The sequence below is a fragment of the Gymnoscopelus braueri genome (assembly GCF_963280865.1).
Source record: "Gymnoscopelus braueri genome assembly, chromosome: 10".
Taxonomy (NCBI): domain Eukaryota; kingdom Metazoa; phylum Chordata; class Actinopteri; order Myctophiformes; family Myctophidae; genus Gymnoscopelus; species Gymnoscopelus braueri.
The window spans coordinates 50,150,974-50,171,951 of NC_137611.1; the positions used below are offsets into that span (position 1 = coordinate 50,150,974).

Here is a 20,978-nt window from a genome sequence, read left to right on the forward strand (position 1 = left end):
TGGGGAGCCTCGCCTGGTGAAACACTTGTGTGCATTAGCGCAAGATGAGGATACAGGAAACATTCAGTCTAAATGTCCAATTTGCTAACCTTCACAACTACTAATACTTTTGTATTTGAAACTTTAAATTTCTCTAAATATTATAAACTTTCACGACAGCTTAAGTACAAAAAAATATCATTTATGAAAAGGCAACTATAGCCTATACAGTGAAGTCCGACTGAATGACTGAAACCTTGTATTGTGAATTGTACTTCCATGTACTGTTTCTCATGTCTCATGTCTAAATAAAGTACATCAATCCAACGTCTTTTCTTTTTTGACTCTCTTGGTGTGGGGATTATCTGGCACATGTATGTATCTGTTATGAAAGAGAAATTGCATCATGAATGAAACGGCTATAGTCCTTGGGAAACTATAAACCTACGTAGGCCTACATCTAAATGAGTTACCATATTTACTTACAAATTTCAAATTACAAAGCCTTATAAGCTATATATTTCTGGGATGCATAGTAGCTGAAACTCCACAAGATACCCACAAGATATACTATATGCGCTGCTCGCGCACCTGAAATGCGCGATGGAGACCCGCCAATGTTTCATGACTGATAGACATGAAAGAAGGCCCTTCACAGCTAATAGAGACTTTTTAATTTTAAGAATCGGTTCAGAATTGAATGAGTAAAATTGTTAGAAAGGCTCCCATAATATAAGTTGATTATTATTTCAATTGTTATGTTCCACCTTAAGAGTAATATGCACCAGCCCACCTTAACACACTCTAATGTGTGAGGGGGCCGTGATTTTGCCATAACTTCTTTCATTTTTTTAAAATATATATTTTTAATGTTTATTTTATTTGAAAGTGGAGTATCCCTTTAAGTGCGCAATGCATTCTGGGGCGTTTTCATTCATTCAGTAGCACCGGCTAGAAGAGCAGTGTTTTTGTTGGCTGTTTTTGTCGAGTTTATATACCGTCACCTATTCCAAATAGCGGGCCACTTCCGTCTAATGGTACGCTTGCTTTCACATTGCAGCGTACCGTACCCGAAAACGCATGATCCGGATCCGAAACTGCCTCCGGAGGTGGTTTCGGGAACGGAACGGTTACGCGTTTCGCGGGTCGATTCGCTACATTCACACTAGCCAAGCGGTCTGGAGCGCGCACCCGGGACCTGAGTGTGAAACGGCTCTAAGAAACACCCACCACACACACGCAACACACAACACACAACAGTGTGATAATAAAATGTTGATAGGTATATGATAGGTACATTCAACTGTGGTTGTTATTGTTAGTGCAGTAGGCTACAGATTTGATAGGCTACAGATTCTATTTTTCATGAATGTATTTTGTATTTATATGCCATTTATTTATTGTTGATGTGCCATGATTGCTTTTGTTAAATACATGATTGAGTATTGAAGCAGAATTGTTTGTTGCACTCAACTGTAGAAGAACAACAGTGGTAACAGTTAGATCCATAGTTGTTTACAATGCATGTTAAAATAAAAGTTGTTTAAGTACAGAATTCAGATTGATCTATACTTAGTATATGAGGATGGCGCTCACCATAAATAGCTGATCTCCAAGCTCACAATGCGTTGTGATGTGTTGTGAGCTTTGAGATCCATTGCCAGCTGTTCTTATCAATGATGGACAAAACCTCCTAACTCCACTTGCGCTGGATTTGTGTTTGGACAAAACTCCTAACTCCACTTGAGCTGGATTTGGGTAAAGTGGTGATAATATAATGACACATGCAAGTATCTGATAATATATAAAGTCACAATACCAAGTTTGATGAGGCAGTATTGCTTTGTTTTAAAAATATAAGGTTTTCTTCATTTTCAGAAAAAAATATATTTTGTTTTTCATTTCCTGATCAATTACCATTTTGGATTTAGCTGGTTCCGGCCGGACAGCAGAGATATATATGTGCCCTATTTAATAATACCATTTTTAAGCTTTCACTAATAAGGACCAGACTAAAATATTAATTTGAATGCAATGAGTCACAGTGTTACAATTGCCCCCCGTGACGGGGGCAGTTGTAACAGTGGTTGGGGGCAATTGTAACACTGTAAAAATAAGTCATATTAATACACTTTATCTCAAATAAAAGCACATCACTAAGTAATATGTATTTTTTATAATTTAACAGTTTTACTTACGAATGTTTTATATACATAATTACAATTATTTTGTATTTTTATTCGAAAGATTTTATTTTTTAATTTTGTGAAATTACCATATTTAAAACTTAATAAATGAGGGGCAAAACTATTTGTTAGGACATATTTTGGTAAACATAATCTAAACTCTTGGTTCGTGAGATGGGAAACATCTTCCTACTCTTCCATTGAGACATTTACCCTGGTCAGGTAGGACACCTACTGGCTGACAAGTGGTACTGCCTGAAGTACATAAGCACACATATTTAATTTGGTCTCCACTCCTTGGGGTGTTTTGTATATTTACACATAATAGTGGAATTTGTCCTCTGCATTTTACCCATCCTATAACCAGTAGGAGCAGTGAGCAGCTATTAAGTGTCTTGCTCAGAGACACTTCGACACATTGCTGAGGCCTGGAATCAGACTTGGGACCTGTGGCTGTGGCTGCCCTGGCGGGCTCTCTAACCATTTCTTTATTTATTTTGTATTTGATATGGACATCACAAATACATTGGACGAACCATATACTTTGTTTACAGTGTATATTGCACGATTACTAATTTTCAACACCCGTCCACAGGAAGCTCATCTAAAGTACAGTTGCACCAATCTAAAACCATCAGGTACAAGAAAAATATATACTAATGATTAACATTATCAAAATAAAATCAGAAAATCATTACTTGTGAAAATAAAAAAGACATAATCATTCAGAAAACCAATCAGTAACTATACATGTGAGCACAGTTGATTTCAACCATAATTTGAGTCCTCTGTTAAACACATTACCATTTGTCTCTAGTTATAGAACTGTAGGGCCGCCCAGCTATGGCCGCCCTAACAGTTTATTTAGTGGTTGCTACACATTTGATGTCTCTTGAGGGAAACCCAGGTTTGAATCCCAATTACGACATAAGTTACATATTTCCACTTTAGCAAAAGTGGAGCAGAAAAGGATGCAATATGGCTGCTGCTGCTGCAAAATTCAAAATGTCATTGAACCCGCCGAGGGGAAAAGAGCAGACCAAGTACAGAGCCAAAGGTGAAGTTTACAAAGTATTGACAGTTTAAGTGGTCAAATGTCTGAAAATACACATTAACATGAATGAAACATTAATTTACACAACACTGACGGTAGTGCAGTCAAACAAGACTATGAAGCTATATGAAAAAGTTAATGTGCAACATAATATTGGACAATATAGTGGGGGTCCCTGCTTCATCTCACTCTGAGCAAAGGGGTCCTTGGCCTGAGAAACGTTGAAAACCCCTGGATTAGATCAACAATCTTAACCATGACACCACAGACCATTACTTTAAATAAACCCTATCTAAAAGGCCTCATACACAGTTAGGCACGATACACAGAACAACATAGAACTGTTTGCACAAAATAGCCGATCTACGAGCTCACAACATGCAGCATTGTGACGCATTGTGAGCTTGTAGATCTGCTAGTTTTTGCTGTCGTTATGATATAGACATCAGCAGTGTCTCATTGTGTGTTTGTCTGCTCTCTGGACTGGGTGGTTGAACTCAGGTCTGCTCTGGTGAAGTATCCTGAAATGAAAGCATACATGTGTTGTTGTTGTTAATAATAATAATAATAATAATAATCAGTGATGTAAAGTAATTAAGTATGTACTCAAGTACAATTGAGGTATTCTGATTTTTACTTTTCTGGAGTATTTCATATTTTCTGTACTTACTTCTACTCCACTACATCTCAGAGGCAAATATTATACTTTTACTCCACTACAATGATTTGAAAACTTTAGTTACTAGTTACTTTGTAGATTTTGATTATTATTACAAAACATACATTAACCACTTCAGCCCTATATACATTTTGTCCAATTGAAAATAGCCGATCACAAGCTCACAATGCGTCGCCATGCGACGCATTGTGAGCTTGTAGATCGGCTATTTTCATACATTTGAAAACGTGTGAAATGGCCGGGACATACTGTGAGTACTTTTACTTTTGTACTTTAAGTACATTTTGATACCAATACGTTTGTACTGCTGCTAATAATAATACTTTAAAAGTACTTAAAATAGCATTTCTACAAGCTCATAACGTGTCGCATCGCAACGCGTTATGAGCTGGTGCTATTTTCACTGTAGTTCACTAGTCTCAAGCCACTGGTCTAAACAACATCCTATCTAAATAACATGATGTACCTTCCTTGTGGATAAGCAATGGTTTTTGGATGAATCAATATCATCTGGGTGCAAGTTGGTGTAATGTCTCACCTGCTGCAAACTGTGGAATGTCATCAGGCCTCTTCACAAACACCTCTCTGTGAAAGCATCGTGAAAATGTAGTGTGCACAGTGCTGGAACAAGTAATCTGATCTCTTTACTCAAGTAAAAGTAGCCAACATAGCCAACACAATGTAGAAATGCTCTGTTACACGCAGTGGTGTAAAGTAACTAAGTACATTTACTCAAGTAGTGTACTCGAGCACAATTTTGAGGTATTTTTTACTTTACTTGAGTATTTACAATTTTCAATACTTTTACTTCTACTCCACTACATCTCAAAGGCAAATATTATACTTTTAATCCGCTACAATTATTTGAAAACTTTAGTAACTAGTTACTTTGTAGATTTAGATTATTATTACAAAACCTACATTAACCACTTCATTTCGGCCATTTGAAAGCCGATCTACAAGCTCACAATGTGTCACATTGTGAGCTTTCAAAACACATTCTATACATTTGAAAACTTCTGCATAATGACTTTCTACTTTTGGTACTTTAAGTGCATTTTGATACCAATACTTTTGTACTATACTCAAGTACATTTTGAATTCTGGACTTTTACTTGTAACGGAGTATAGAATTTAAGTACTTTTTCCACCACTGGTTACAAGTAAATCGTCTGTATTCAAACTTTTACTTTTACCCAAAAATAGCAGATCTACAAACCTCAAAAAGTCACTGATGAGCATCTCCACTTCAGGATGTGACCTCAGGTACTTCTCGTTGTTCACACGGGTTTCTATCTGGACATTAAAACACATTTACACATAAGTTCTATTAGACCAGAGATACTAAAGCTTTTTCATTTTAATTCAAGGAACCCAGTTTGATATGCATTAGTGGTGGTCCTCAAAACATTTCGGGGTCAAGGACCCCCACATTAATAATGTATTTCACTGTGGACCCCCATCTGAAAATGTTTAGTGCCAGGAACCTCAAGATTATTTTTGAAAATAGCAGATCAATCTCACAATCCCTCAATGACCCCCTGGGGGTCCCTGGACCCCACTTTGAGAACCAGTGATTTGAACTATTTGTTAATAAGTATCATGGGTTACATCATCACTGATGTCACTTCACACACCTTCAATGCAAAGAGCACAGAGAAATATTGAATCAGCAGATTAAAAACGTTTTCAAAACATGATCACTGAGGGGTAAAACATAATTTGTTAGAGGGCATTTTGGTTAAAAACTTGTTATAAACTTGTTCATGAGTTGGGAAACGTCTTCCATTGAGACATTTAGACGCTGGTGTCTGGTAGGACACCTAAGTAGTATTGCCTGATGCAAATAAGTACAATATTTCCCATTTAATTTGGTAACTCCATGGGGTGTTTTTTGCAACTGTATATTTGCACAAACAAAGGGGACAAAGCCCTTTGTATTTACAGGGTGCAAATATATATATATATATATATATATATATATATATATATATATATATATATATATATATATTATATAAATATATATATATATATATATATATATATATATATATATATATATATATATATATATATATATATATATATATGTTGAGGGAATCAGACCCTGGGTCAGTAATCACCCAGACTCCCCACCGGAACCCCTTCGAGATGTGCTATAGTCTCTCCGGTTACCGGAATTTTAACCTTACTCCTACTTGTCGCTTTATCTAGAATGGATAAACTCTGTCTCTTGAGTTCAACCTAGAGGATCTATACTTGGTAGATTACAAGTGGTTTCCGACAATGACCAGACTCAGACTTGGACTAAACATTGCTCAGAACTCAGGCACAAATCTAGAATAAGATTTAATAAACACTCAGTGATCGGAGACCAATACTATTGCCTAGGCGTCTTTCACCAGCAGCTACGGGACACTCTGCTGTTGTATCTGCGTGTGCTTTGACATCAACTGTACAGACCTAATTTCACTCTTGGCTCTGTGTTATCACTAAGCGGCTAGTGCCAAGTGATCTCTCGTGAGCGGCGCTCTGTATCCTGCTTGTATAGGAAATAAATGAGAGCCACTCGTTGAGAGATTGACTTAGCGCCAACCGTCTTACTCAGTAATGAACAACAGATAGATATCTCCACTGGGGAAATATCGTGAGAATGAAACCTAAAGCCGTGGACAGGGCCTGTCCCAACCTGTGCCAGTTAGAGAGGAACTCTCAAACACAGGCTGGCTCCTATTCTTAATGTAATAATTGTGTTACCAATCTTACCACAGAAATACAGGAAAAGGACAGAAACCCAGGATATCTTTCTCAGCTAATGAGGCAGTGGGGAGGCAGTCGTCGCACAAGAATGAAGTTCAATAAAAAGTATTTATTAAGAAGTGAGTTACAAATATATAGTAGTAAAGTATTGAAAAGAGAAGAGGCCATGAGGTGGCTATTAGCTGTATATGACAACAGATGTCTCAAGATGCAAAAGTCCAGGAAGAGTGTCTCGCCCAACCTAGGGCGGCAGGGTTATAGAAAGAGCAGTCCGTCGCGTCATATTACAAGACATGTAGTTGCACCTCCCACCCACCAAAGTCAACTCCCATCCCTCAGAGCACGTACACATGTTCCCACAGTGACGCATCACAGCTGCAGCCGGTGCGTGACCTTGAGCGTCTAGTATCTTATCAGCTTTTACCTAGACAGTGCATGAGAAACATTTCTAGCAGAAAACACATTTATAGCTGAGTCATATTGTGCTAGCATTTCTCTGAAGGGCTAACAACTTGGCCCTTGTCTCCTTTGAGCGGGATGGTGTCGACCCTGTGGGTCTCTGTAGTATCCTAGATCAGGACTCGGTGCGTATGTGTGGGGGTTACGGCATCGCACCCCACTGGACTGGCTTTTCCCCCTGTAGAAGGAAGATGGCCCAGCAGCACGGGGCTTCTTCTCCCTTCTCTTCTTGTTGTGAGATGAGGAGGAAGTGGAAGGTTTAGGGGCCACTTTGCGATCGAGGCGCTCGCTCTCAACACCCCCTCTGGCCTCTGGATCTCCAGCTTCCTCCAGATGGCGGTTCTTGTGGGTGACACGGCAGTGGCGCATATTGGTGGGTTCAGGAAATGGGCCCAGTACATCAACCTCGCGGAGTAGCTCGTTCAGCTTCTCGCCCTCCTCCAGGAGTTTAGCTATTTCGGCGTCTGTCATAGGTACAGAGGGCCCTGCTGTATCTCCTATCATATCAACCTCGTTTCCCTGGAAGAGAGGCATGCTGGCCCTTGGTCTCGGAGTGTTAATCTCAGAGTGTGTGAAGGCAAAGTGTGCTCTCTCTCTCGGGGAGCTGTGATACTAGTCTCACAGCAAGAAAGTATCCTCCTCCTCAAGAAAAGGAGGCTTGACCTTCTTCACCACAGTTTGGCCTACTGCCTTCATGGTCTCGCCCACTAATGGAAGGAGACCAATTCTATGCAGAATTGAGACAAAGATAACAAGTCCCAAAGCCAACATTACAGGCACCCCCCACTTGAGGATGGCTGCTATGGTAACCCAAGCTGTCTGAACTAGAGAAGTAACTTGAGTGTAAATTTCAGAGGCTCCCTCTATGATAGAATTCCCCAAATCTTTGGCAGCGCTACCGGTAGCTGCTGCTAAGATTATCATGGTAGCTGTGAAATCACTATAATTCCACCGGTCCCTTGGAGATCTATCCTGTGAACAATTCCCCTCGCTGAGGTTCCAGCCGTGAGTTATAGGCCAGACCCCCTCAAGAGAGAATTGCTTAGTGGTCCATCCTTCGCCAGGAGCCGTGACTGAACCCCCCTCCTGGAGGTAGGAGGAAGGGCCCTGCCAGGGAGATTGGTAATCGAAGGTGGCTCTGGCACACTGTCCAGTGATTGCAGCATACTTATTGTAACTATTGTAATCATATAATTGTTTTTCTCGCCTAGTCCGATCTTGGTCGTTGCAAAATCGGGAATTAGCATAGCTCCATCTATTCAGAAGGTACACTGAAGGCGGGAAAAAGTAGGGGTACCCCTTCACGTAGACCTCCTCATTGATATTCATTGAGTTTCCACATTTTAGGGTCCTTCCTTGCCAAGTAACCGTTGCCAAGCGCTTACCCAAAGGGCCGGCAGGTGAAGTGCGGTGACAGTTAAGCACCGCTAGTGGGGCTCCTATATTACGAGGGTAGTTGGGATCTAGGTACTCTGTGCCTAGATCTCCATGTACAGCCCTCCACCTCTTTCCATCTAAAGGCGTCGCAGCTATAGGAGCATCATACCAGTGCATGTTAGCCCAAGCCCCCAGCTGAGGGGGTGGGTTACGCGCAACGTAGTACCAATCCAGAATTTTGTCCATACTTTGGCCAAAAGTCTGTGTTATGCCTAGTGGCTGTGTTCCCCAGGTCACCCAGGTCTGGTTATTGACGTGGGTTATTCTCCTAGTGGATACCAGATCCACCATTGCGGATGTGGCTTCGTCCACATGGGTTTGGGGAAACGAATCTACCTGGTAGCACCACATCCAGTTTTCTTTAGTGCAATATTGCTTCCCCGGATACCCATAGCTGGTGTCCGGGTAGTCACCCAACTCCGCACCTGTCGCCCCAAAAGAGGGCTCCAGGCCCCACCTTACTTTGTAACCATCTTTCGTCTTCCTGGTTAAAAGCAAGGGTGGGGGGATATCCAGTTCCCCTGGGGAATCGTGGATTGGGTTTAATGACTTATGTAATTTAGGTGGGAGAACCTTTTTGCTTTCGCGGTTAGGGCCGTGATTTTCCAGTAGTTCCTCAAGAGTATTCCCCCTCACCGTAGTTGGGGGCACTATGTCTCTAGCCATCTTGCCTAGAGACACCCGCAACATCCCGGGGAGGGAGGGCTTCTCCTTGGAGATTACTCTTTCGGTAGATAACTGGAGACCCGTGACCATTGCTGCGAATTGTTGATGTAGGAACATGACTAGCTTGTCGTCCTCTGACTTGCGGCTTTTATGCCAACAGTGCTGTATTAGCAGTGTCTCGTCATGGGTTAGCCCCAGACCCGCATAATAGCCCCAATCGTTTAGTGCATTTCCGTCCCTATTCAACGTCATTCTATACCTCCTTAATCGATCTCTAAAATTGAATCGACAGGAGGCCGGTTCTCCTATTGTGCCATTTCCGCCAAGTTGGATCCCCATAGTCCGGGCCTCACGGCACATAGGGACTAAGGTTCCTTCCTCGCGGATCGCCTTTTTAAGAAACGTGGTTTTATCCAGGTCTCTCCATGGCCTATCTGTTTCATTCAGGCCTCCCTCCACGCAGTGCAAGAGAGCATCCATCACTCGGGTCCCAAAGGAGCCGGTGAGTTTGCTTACTTGCTCTGGGTCGAGAACGGGAGCTTCGAATGTGTACAGAGTGTGGCCTCCGGCCAAGGTTTCTCTAAGAATCCATGGCAAGCCAGGTGGGTAGGCTCGGTATCCTCCGGGTCCTGGCTTCTTTTTAGCAAGGACCCAAGGATACCACTTCTTGACCGGAGATAAAGAGAACCCTGAGGCTAGCTTTTCCCGGGCCAATTGTTTTGAACCATGTTTTACCAGAGGTGCAGCCATCAAAGGAATAGCTATTGGCGTATCCTTCTGAGGATTTTCTAGAATATCTAGCATATTTAGAACCTCCATAAGGTTTGCCATTTCCTTTAAGAAAGCATCTAGCTCTCTTTTCTCACTAATGGGCCATCTCGTCACAGTAGTTACAACATGCACCTCCACTGTTACAGGGTTCAATACTGACACAAATTTGCGACCGTTTTCCAATTTCACTGCCTTAGTCTGATTGACTTGGGTCAGAGAACAATTGGACACTTCCTCCCAAGGTTCCCACTTTGGGTCCCCCTCATAGCGGAAGCGTGTTGTCACAGTCACACAAGCATATGTGGTTCGGGGCCCTTCTACTGTTCTCAGCTTCTGGACCACCTCTCCACGTAGCCTGTTTACACCGATTGAGTCTATTTCGTAGTCTAACAATCCTTTTACTTCCTCCTCCCTTTGCTCCGTTAGCTCGGGCCATGTAAGGTGCGAGTTACAGTGCTCGGGATTCATGACGTGACAGTCGATGTCATTCTCCATAAGAGAACACTGGGGTGGTGGCCCTAGCTTTGTTAAGTCCAAAGGAGGGCCTCCATTCTCAGCGTTTTGGAATGACTTCCACAACTCCCAGTGTGTCTGGGGGTTATTCTGTCTCATGCATGGCAGTGGACTTACTATTGTAAGGACACCCAGTACCCCCCCTTCCCTGGTATTCAGGGTAGGGGGAAACTCATATTCCCATTGCACCCGTGTCTGGGGGTGCGACAGGGCCCTTATGAGTCCTAAAGTCACCACCAGAGCCATAGCCGTGAGAGTGACTTTTACTAATAGTTTGGCCGTCATTCGGGTGATACTGATTTTTCGGGGAATCTCTGGAGGAGTAATACCTGTCCTGGGGCCCAGGAAAGTTTCTCTAAAGATTGTATCATCTCCTCCGTCATTCCCCTCATCAGCGCGGTCAGTCATCCTGGCACTCCCCCTCCCCTTGTCACCGCTGGAGACCTGCGGGGAGAAGGGTCACAGTCAAGACTACCTTAAGAGGTTCCCGCATCCTTTCTATCTCTCACGAAAGTCCTTACGGCCCTGCGCCGTAAGGACAGAAAAGAAGGACTGCGCCATAGTCCTCCTTTCTCAGTCCCCTCCACCCATCCATCAGGCTGCACCTGTCTTTCCCCTAAGGGGACCGCAAATGAAACCCGTGGCAGTTTAGGTGTAAGGGTCCTATCGGGCACGGGAATAACTCCGAACCCAAATGAGATCACATTACCTTCAGGGTCCACGTCCATTGACACGGTTGCCCTGACCCACTGGTATCCTTCCTTTTCAGGGTGTTTACCATGGGTTATACAGGAGCCTAATGACAGCCCGGCAGCCTCAGAACCGAAGGGGGCCGGGCCATCGTTTGCGAGGATTTCCCATACCAGACTCTCTCTGGTCAGGTTCTTCCTCATATAGATAGTGTGTTCAGTGTACCAGTCCCAGTGAGATAGACTATAACTATCGTCTTGGTACGGCACACGCTCACACGCTACGCTTAATGCAGTACGAGCCCCCAGCATGCATTTTATTAATGCCTGTATGCTCAGTACCACTGCTTTGCCCACCATCTTTTCAGCAGATTTGCCCTTGGGGTCGACCCCCAGGACCATCCGCCGTGATGGAGTGTCGGCGATGCATATGGTCTCTCGGCCCTTTTTCCAATGGGTGCGAGAGGAACGGGAAGGCACAGGAATGGGATAACACCAGTTGATAGACTTCTCCAGGTCAGACAGGGTTAGGAGGTGTAAGTCCTCCGTACTCCCTTTGAACTGGATCCCAGCCTTATTGGCCAGGGCCTTTCGAACCGGGGTCATCCCACTCTGTAGGTAACCTTTTCCCGTTGTAATACAAACGCCAGAGTTAACCTTTGCGCCCTTATGCAGGGGGCATGGGAACAACTCATCTTCCGTCCAAGCGCACTGGCACTTGTTGGCCCATGATTTACTCATGGGCGGATAACTCGCCAGTACTATTCTGCCACACCAGTTAACGTAACACGTGCCACAGAGTAGGATGCGACAGCCCCTAGGGCCTTCTCTAGGGCCTAGGTCAATAGTCGCACTCTCACTCATACTCAGCTGTGTTACCCACCCTGGCGGAACTGCAGCTGGCTTGCATTCACCCTGCCCCGCCCAACGCTGTGCTGCAACTATGACGTCGCACACTGCGCACAGGCAGGGGGAGTGTCTCCACAACCACTCTATGGGCTTCTTGTCAAAACCTATTGTTGGCAAGAACCCATTCCTCGCCTCCTTAGCCCTCCCCATGCCTCTCCCTAGCCAGATATCCTTTCCGTTGGTGCCCGGAGACATAACAAAGAGTGCCCGCTTGTTGGCACACTCCAAAGCAAAAGGTAGGGACCTCTGGGTCTCAACCTTATTCTCTGCTTTAGAATGCTTCGACGCCATAGTACTAAATCACTGAGTTTTGCGAATCTGCTTAGTATTAACTACACCAAATTCCTGTAATACCAACCTGTGTGGACTCAACACCTCTAACACAGTGTCACGTCCCTCACTCTTCAGCTTAGGATTTCGTCCCTCAGGTTTGCGGCACACCCACACTTCTTCACCTACGGAAAAGAGAGGAGGAGAGGGGTCAGTGCCTGGCACGTACCTCTTCAACTCTCTTCCTAGGTTTACAGTGTCGTGTAACCTGAGGAGAGGGAGGGGTTCGTCCTATGTACTCTCCACCCCCTCACGCGTTACGAAATCCTTGACCTCCCGCACTGTGCGTTTGGCCACACCATTGGTACTAGCTAGATAGGGTACTGACCAGAGAGCCTGGATTCCCCTATCTCCCAATACCTTGGTTACTGGTTCGGCTTTGAAGTAGGTTGCATTGTTCATCTGGAGGGATTCCATTGCTGGTCCCTCCTTCAGTACGCTGCATAATTGGATAGCTACTTGCAAGCCAGTAGGTGCAAACATAGGAAGCACCTTTATTAAACCTGAATAATGGTTTCATCATCCGGTTTTGCTAAGGCCAAGAGGTCTTTTGGGGCCGATAAAGGCGCCAAACCAGGCTTAGCCACTATTATCCCTTCAATCCCATGCTTTCCAGCAGTGGGCATTAAAGAGTGACATGCACATATACACATATCCACATATATATATACACACACATATACACATATACATACACACTATGTATATACATATATACACACATATATCATACGGGCATATAGCTGGTATATTAGCATGCAATGTGACTTCAGCTCCTGTGTCTACGAGGTGTTCTTCCCCGTCAATATTACAGAGGAGCGTTCAGTCTTTCTCAGTAGCATTCATTTCCAGTGCCGCTGATAGAGGCCTGTATTTTGAATCTATCGAGATAATGGTATTTACTCTTGCTTTTTAAATATATAGGCAAGCATATATAGGCTCACAGGAGCCTTCAGGGCAACGCGTTTGGCGCGGTGCGCTTCTTGCTCCTCCTTTGAGAGTTTGTCCCATACCTCTGGCTTGAGGTAGGGTACCAATGATTTTCGGCCTGTGGTCCGGGGTTCTCCCTGGGACTTCGGGCTCTGGGCTTTCGGGTGGGGGCTCCGAGGCTTCCCCCCCTTGTTCCCGTTTTTTGGCTGAGAGGTGTTTTTCTCTCTGGCCTTTCTTTCCCCCCGGGGTGGCGGTTCGTTTGGGGAACCTGTAGCCCAGGGTTCTGTCACCTCTGAGGTTTTCCTTTGATCCAAGCGCCGATGCATTGCTAGTGCATGGCGTCGATCCCGACCGATAACCTCATTAGTGAGTTGTTCTTGCCCTTCACTAGGGAAGACTTCATTGCAGCCCGGTGGGGGGCCTACAACGGTAGCATTTGAGCACTTTACAATGCCCAAATGCTTAAATGCATCAGTAATATGTGATAGGGCAGGAAAGGCTTGGAGAGGATCGCTATGATCGTCTCCTTCTTCCTTGTCTGATGAGGAGGAAAAATCCTCTTTACTCGCTCCCTCTGTGAGAGTGGGACTTGAGGTTGCCATATCCTTTTAGCTAGGTTGGATTTTTCTAATCTTTCGCACAAGTAATATTACCTCTAACTCTTATCTCGTGGCTTTCGAGCAGTTATGCTGGTCCTTCACAGAGATGTTTTTACCACCTGTGGCTGCTGGTTGCGCTTACCAGCCTCTGTTTCACCCTGTTAGGAGGGATACGCTAGCGGATACAGCCTCCGGTACAAGTTAGCTCTATGCTCACAAATTAGAGTAATAATAGCTATACTTCCTGAGTTCTGATATACGGCTTGTAACTCCTAGATAACGATGGACTCGTGTCCACCCAGTGACGCCATGTTGAGGGAATCAGACCCTGGGTCAGTAATCACCCAGACTCCCCACCGGAACCCCTTCGAGATGTGCTATAGTCTCTCCGGTTACCGGAATTTTAACCTTACTCCTACTTGTCGCTTTATCTAGAATGGATAAACTCTGTCTCTTGAGTTCAACCTAGAGGATCTATACTTGGTAGATTACAAGTGGTTTCCGACAATGACCAGACTCAGACTTGGACTAAACATTGCTCAGAACTCAGGCACAAATCTAGAATAAGATTTAATAAACACTCAGTGATCGGAGACCAATACTATTGCCTAGGCGTCTTTCACCAGCAGCTACGGGACACTCTGCTGTTGTATCTGCGTGTGCTTTGACATCAACTGTACAGACCTAATTTCACTCTTGGCTCTGTGTTATCACTAAGCGGCTAGTGCCAAGTGATCTCTCGTGAGCGGCGCTCTGTATCCTGCTTGTATAGGAAATAAATGAGAGCCACTCGTTGAGAGATTGACTTAGCGCCAACCGTCTTACTCAGTAATGAACAACAGATAGATATCTCCACTGGGGAAATATCGTGAGAATGAAACCTAAAGCCGTGGACAGGGCCTGTCCCAACCTGTGCCAGTTAGAGAGGAACTCTCAAACACAGGCTGGCTCCTATTCTTAATGTAATAATTGTGTTACCAATCTTACCACAGAAATACAGGAAAAGGACAGAAACCCAGGATATCTTTCTCAGCTAATGAGGCAGTGGGGAGGCAGTCGTCGCACAAGAATGAAGTTCAATAAAAAGTATTTATTAAGAAGTGAGTTACAAATATAGAGTAGTAAAGTATTGAAAAGAGAAGAGGCCACGAGGTGGCTATTAGCTGTATATGACAACAGATGTCTCAAGATGCAAAAGTCCAGGAAGAGTGTCTCGCCCAACCTAGGGCGGCAGGGTTATAGAAAGAGCAGTCCGTCGCGTCATATTACAAGACATGTAGTTGCACCTCCCACCCACCAAAGTCAACTCCCATCCCTCAGAGCACGTACACATGTTCCCACAGTGACGCATCACAGCTGCAGCCGGTGCGTGACCTTGAGCGTCTAGTATCTTATCAGCTTTTACCTAGACAGTGCATGAGAAACATTTCTAGCAGAAAACACATTTATAGCTGAGTCATATTGTGCTAGCATTTCTCTGAAGGGCTAACAACTTGGCCCTTGTCTCCTTTGAGCGGGATGGTGTCGACCCTGTGGGTCTCTGTAGTATCCTAGATCAGGACTCGGTGCGTATGTGTGGGGGTTACGGCATCGCACCCCACTGGACTGGCTTCTGCTGTCCAGCGCGAAACTGCTAACTCCAAAACGCTCATTGTTCAGGAAACGAAAAAACAAAATATACGTTTTTCAGGAAATGAAGAAAACCTTATATTTTTAAAACAAAGCATCAAAGATGGTATAGTGACTTTATATATTGTCAGATACTTGCATGTGTCATTATATTATCAACACTTTACCCAAATCGCGGGTAAATCAACACTTTACCCAGCGCAATTGGAGTTAGTAGTTTCAGACGAGCAGAAATCAAGCTGAAATGGAGTTAGGTGTCCAAACAACAATAGCTCCACTCGCTGCTGAGGGAGAGGTTTCAAAAGGGTACAAATTCCCAAAAGCTAAAAATGGATCTCCAAGCTCACAATGCATCACAACAACGTGTGAATTAACTACAATAATAAACAGGACTTTAAATATTACAATAACTTCTGCAAAGAGGTAGTAGAACTAGCGCGACAGAAATGCTATGAACGCCTTTCTTCTTGTCACATTGCTCTCCTCACGCTTCATAGATTTTAGAAATATAATTACTTGTTTTCATAACATTAGCGTCAGTGCTAAGTTTGATAAACAGGTACACTGCATAGTTTTAACAGACTACGGGGAGTTCGTTTACGTGTTCCTCCTCCTCGTTCACTGCGCAGCGCGCTCTACTCATGCTGTGAAAAGCCAGCACTGGAGAGGAGAGGGGGGAGTTGTTTGTTTTTGACGGACAGTTTGAGGATCCAATGGAGTTGGGAGTTTTCGTCAGAGGCGCTTTTTAATACTTTTCATTGGTTCAAATGGTTTGATTTTTTACACAGACGTAAAGGGTTGTCAATAGCGTTGATTTATGAAAAAAAAAAAAAAGATGAAAATGGAGTTAGCTGGTTCGTCCTGGACACCGACGATATATATTATATATATATATATATATATATATATATATATATATATATATATATATATATATATATATATATATATTTTTTTAGAGTAGCCAATTATTTTTTACCCCTTTCTCTCCCCAATTTAGTCATTATGCCAATTAATTCCTCCCTGCTGTTGTATCCTACTGACTCACCTGCCAGTGAGGAGCCCCCACCAGGAGGACGTAGAGCCATCATCCTACTCCTCCCGCCCAACTCTCCCCACTGACAGGTGCCGCCCCCAGCCCGTAGGAGTACGTGCAATGACCAGTATCACCCTCCCCGCCCGGCTTCCCTCCCCCGAACACGGGCCAATTGTGTTCGTGTAGACGCTTGACAAAGCCGGATGCACCACGGTGGATTTGAACACACAACCTCCAGTGGGCAGTGAGTGTGACTTTACCACTGCACCACCCGAGCGCCCTATACATTTACAGTCAATACATTTTCAACAGGTATTTTTGTGAATATGTGAAATTTCATGTGTCCTCTAGGAGTGGCTGATAACGGCCAGAGCTGGACCATAGCTATGGAATGATAACGGTGATAACAAGCCCCATTCAATGGGATGAGAACGTGGGTGGTCCTTCTTAAATGGTTAACGCTATTGGTTGGCGGGAGATGTTTTAGTCTTAACCACCTAAAACCCTAGTTGACCGGGACTGGCTCTCACACACACACACACACACACACACACACACACACACACACACTCACACTCACACTCACACTCACACTCACACTCACACACACACACACACAAAAGGACGTGCTGGCCACTTGGAAATTTGGGGCAATTCCAGAAAGGCCTCTCCATTCCAGGCCGGCCTTTGGCCGCGCACTTTACGGGCCTCTCTATCTGAGATTCCCAGGCTGAATTAGGGGCCCAACACGTCCCTGCACACACACACACACACACACACTGTCACACACACACCCACACCCACACAGAATCTGATCATCACTAGTCACTGCTGTTCAACTATCTATGGCAGTGGTCCTCAAACCTTTCCATGTCAAGGACCTCCAAATGAATATGTATTTGGCTGCAGATGCCCATCTGAAAATATATGTTTCTGCCAGAGACCCCCTTACAACATTTGTGTCGTTAAAATGTTTAAAACACTTTTTTTTATTTAAAAGCAGTGGACCCACAAGTGCTATTTTCAAACAGCCGATGTAGGGTTAAAGTGGTTAAACTGATTGTGATGCTATATTAACCAATGTATGGGGACCCCAGTGGAACCCCCTCAAGTGCCCCTGGGGGTCCCCGGACCCCACTTTTAGAACCACTTATCTATGGGAACATATAGCTACACGCCTTCTAAATCCTACCTACGTTTTCTGAAAAAAATCCCTAAAATGTATTATGTCTCTATATATCGTCTGTGTCGGGTAGAAACCTCATATGTCCAAAACTGTGACTTTTCAAGATTCAAATTCGAAAATAGCAAAAGTAGCAGATCTACAAGCTCAAAGGACCTACTACTTTTGATGCTTTTGTGTGAAGCTGTAGTGTGATCAAGAAGGACGTCCATTTATGAAAAAACACAAAAGGTTTCCAGAATATGGAGATGAAGAGGTTTCTGCCAGACAACGGCGATATATACTGTAGCAACAACTAAAATGACACAACGGTGTTCCCAGCTTGGGAAAGGTATGACAACGTATAAGTGTAACAGGTCTAAATGGGTTAACTAATGGGTTAACTAAAGGGTTCGTGTAATGCAATAACTCTGTTCTGCTTCTAGGGGGGTTTGTGATCTCAGATATTCTATGTCATGCTTGCACAGATAATCTGAGAATCTAGAGTCACACCGCCAAACTGAATGCAATACCATTGCAATAAATGATTATTCATATAACATTATGACATAACATTTAAATGTGCTGTTCGATATGTTAAAATACAGGAGAAGACTTTGAGAGCAGACTCACTTGCCAGTTAGCTGCAAAGCAAAGACCTTTATGATTTTTGGAAAGAGGTCGAAGTCATGAACAACAGTAAAACATCCCTACCCTCTAACATAGAGGGTGCATGTGGCCCGGTTGAGATAGCTAAGGTTTGGAGAAAACACTATCACAACTTATTCAACTGTGTACTGTGGCAGTAGATCATGTTGACCCATCTGAAAATCTACTGATGATGTGGTTGATGCCATTAGGATGCTAGATACCAACAAGGCATGTGGCATGGATCACATCACAACAGAACACCTCAAATGTGCAAGCAATAAAATCTGCCCTTTACTGGCCATGTGTTTTACAGGTCTGTTGGGTCATGGTGTCCTCCCAGAGGTAATCACCTCTGTACAATTAGTGCCTGTCCTTAAAGACAAGGCAGGTAAACTAAACAGCATTGACAACTAGACCTATCGCTCTGGCCAGCATCCTTTCCAAAGTTTTGGCAAGAATCATGCTTGTGCGCCTTGAAATGGTTGTCTTGACTGCAGATAACCAGTTTGGATTTCAAAAGAAACACGGCAGAGACTTATGCATTTTTGCACGTAAATTCATTGATGCACCTCGAGCATTTGACAGGATTAACCACTACAAACTGTTTCAAAAGCTGCTTGACAGAGGCACACCTAAACACATTGGCCCCGATTCATAAAGGGATTTACGACCATATTTTGTACGTACCGGCATTTAGGACAAATCACCACCAGCAGTCGGATTCATAAAAGTTTTTTGGTCTGCGTTTTGTGCGTCAGGTGTGCACGTTCTCAGGTCAGCCCCGAGGCTGTCTTACCAGGGCTGAAATGTGCGTATGTCTTTAGAATGCTTTATTCTTCATGCCAAAATCAATTACAACAGTGGCAAACCTCAAATAAAATATATATGTGGCCAACATTTGTCAACACACATATATATTTTTTAAAATAAATGTCAAACGATGTATTGCTTGTAGCGATGCATAATGCATAATACTATGCATAATATAGACATGATGTAGATTCCACCACTTTTTATTTATTTTCTAGGCTATGAGTCGCATTTAGAGCTGAATTATTAGGTCCCTCAGTGTGTTTGCCAGCGGGCCATCTCAGCCAAAGTGTCACGTAATGATGAAAATAGGCTATGAATCGATGCCTTAATGAAACTGCGGAGGGACTGACTTGCATCAGTGTCTGTGCCGTGGTATTAATTTGTAAAGCCTACTGTAGGCTACTGTATATTGATCACATGAACGCCACACACAACAGCCTAATAAATATTACCATCTGATGAGGAAACTAAAGTGGATGAAAGCTGTGTCCAGAAGATCCATTCCCCATTCCGACGTAGGACAGTGATATCCAAAATTAACTAATTTAATCAATAAGCTCTGGTCCACTTGTATGCCCTGGATTTGTTTTCAACATCATCTTTTTACCTCGGTAAAGGTGTTCATTAGAAAAGGCTCGCTTATATAATATCCTTTCCACGTTTTATTAGCCTTTTATTTGATAATGGGGTTAAATCTTGTAAACTTCTTTATTCTCATTACACATGAGAGCATTTATTACGTGATCCGCTTCCAAACAGAACAGTAAGTTGTCAAGGCGATGCGACACCGCATCAGTTATCTTTAGACGAGGCGGAGTTGAACTTCAAACTTTCATCAGCGTTGCCAGATGTTGTGAGAGAAATAAGCAACCGGGTCTAGGAAAACAAGCCCAAAAGAAGCAACTGGCACTTAGGCCATTATAAGCACTTTAATTAAACCGTTGTGATCTCGGGTGAGGACAAGTTGCAAGTTGAGGAAGCTCTCAGCTCTGAACTCTCAAAAATCCGTACCTGGCTTACCGATAACAAACTGTCACTACACCTTGGGAAAACTGAATCCATCCTATTTGGGACTAAACATTCCCTCAGTAAAATGAAGGTAGATGACTTCAAGGTCATAGTCGATGACACAATCATCACTAGCAAAGAAGAGATTACCTATTTGGGATGTATTCTTGACAAATACCTGTCAGGTGAAAGCATGGCAACAAAGGTGGTCAAAGGAGTAAACCAGAGAACCAGATTTATGGGCAGAGTTTCCTCTTTTGTCAACCCTCAGGCCCTCAGGACCCTCTCGGGGGCCCTGATTCAGCCCCTTTTTGACTATGCTAGCTCCTCTTGGTACTCTAACACCTCAGTGTCACTGCAGACTAAGCTTCAAACCTCCCAAAACAAACTGATCCGACTACTTCTCGGACTGGGGCCCATGACCCACCTCTCTCCCACTCACTTTGCCAGCCTAGGCTGGCTCAGGGTGGAAGACAGGGTTAAACAACTAAAAATGGGTCTGGTCTTCAAAATTGTAAATGCAGATTTGCCCGAAATGCCCCCTATACCCGCATATCTGTATAAATACCTAGAAAAAGTTAGTGACACCCACAGCCACGAAACTAGAGGGAGCGTAAACAACAATCTGGTACCACCCACCCATAAAACAAACATGGGCAAATTCTCCTTCTATAGCACAGCCACCAAGGAATGGAATAGTCTAACCCCATCCCTC

The 20,978-nt window shown here is 43.7% G+C and overlaps 1 protein-coding gene across 1 annotated transcript in view; it reads right to left on the reverse strand.

The window, feature by feature from the left end:
- Positions 1-3,027: 3,027 nt before the first annotated feature.
- The window catches only part of riiad1 (regulatory subunit of type II PKA R-subunit domain containing 1), a gene marked incomplete at its 5' end in the record, with an annotated part of 30,336 nt that continues 12,385 nt past the window's right edge, over positions 3,028-20,978 (reverse strand). The window contains 3 exons of the mRNA XM_080440379.1: positions 3,028-3,740; positions 4,437-4,483; positions 5,118-5,194. Of these exons, the coding sequence (XP_080296505.1) occupies positions 3,676-3,740; positions 4,437-4,483; positions 5,118-5,194 (189 nt within the window). The 3' untranslated portion in view covers positions 3,028-3,675. The remainder of the gene's footprint in view (positions 3,741-4,436; positions 4,484-5,117; positions 5,195-20,978) is intronic.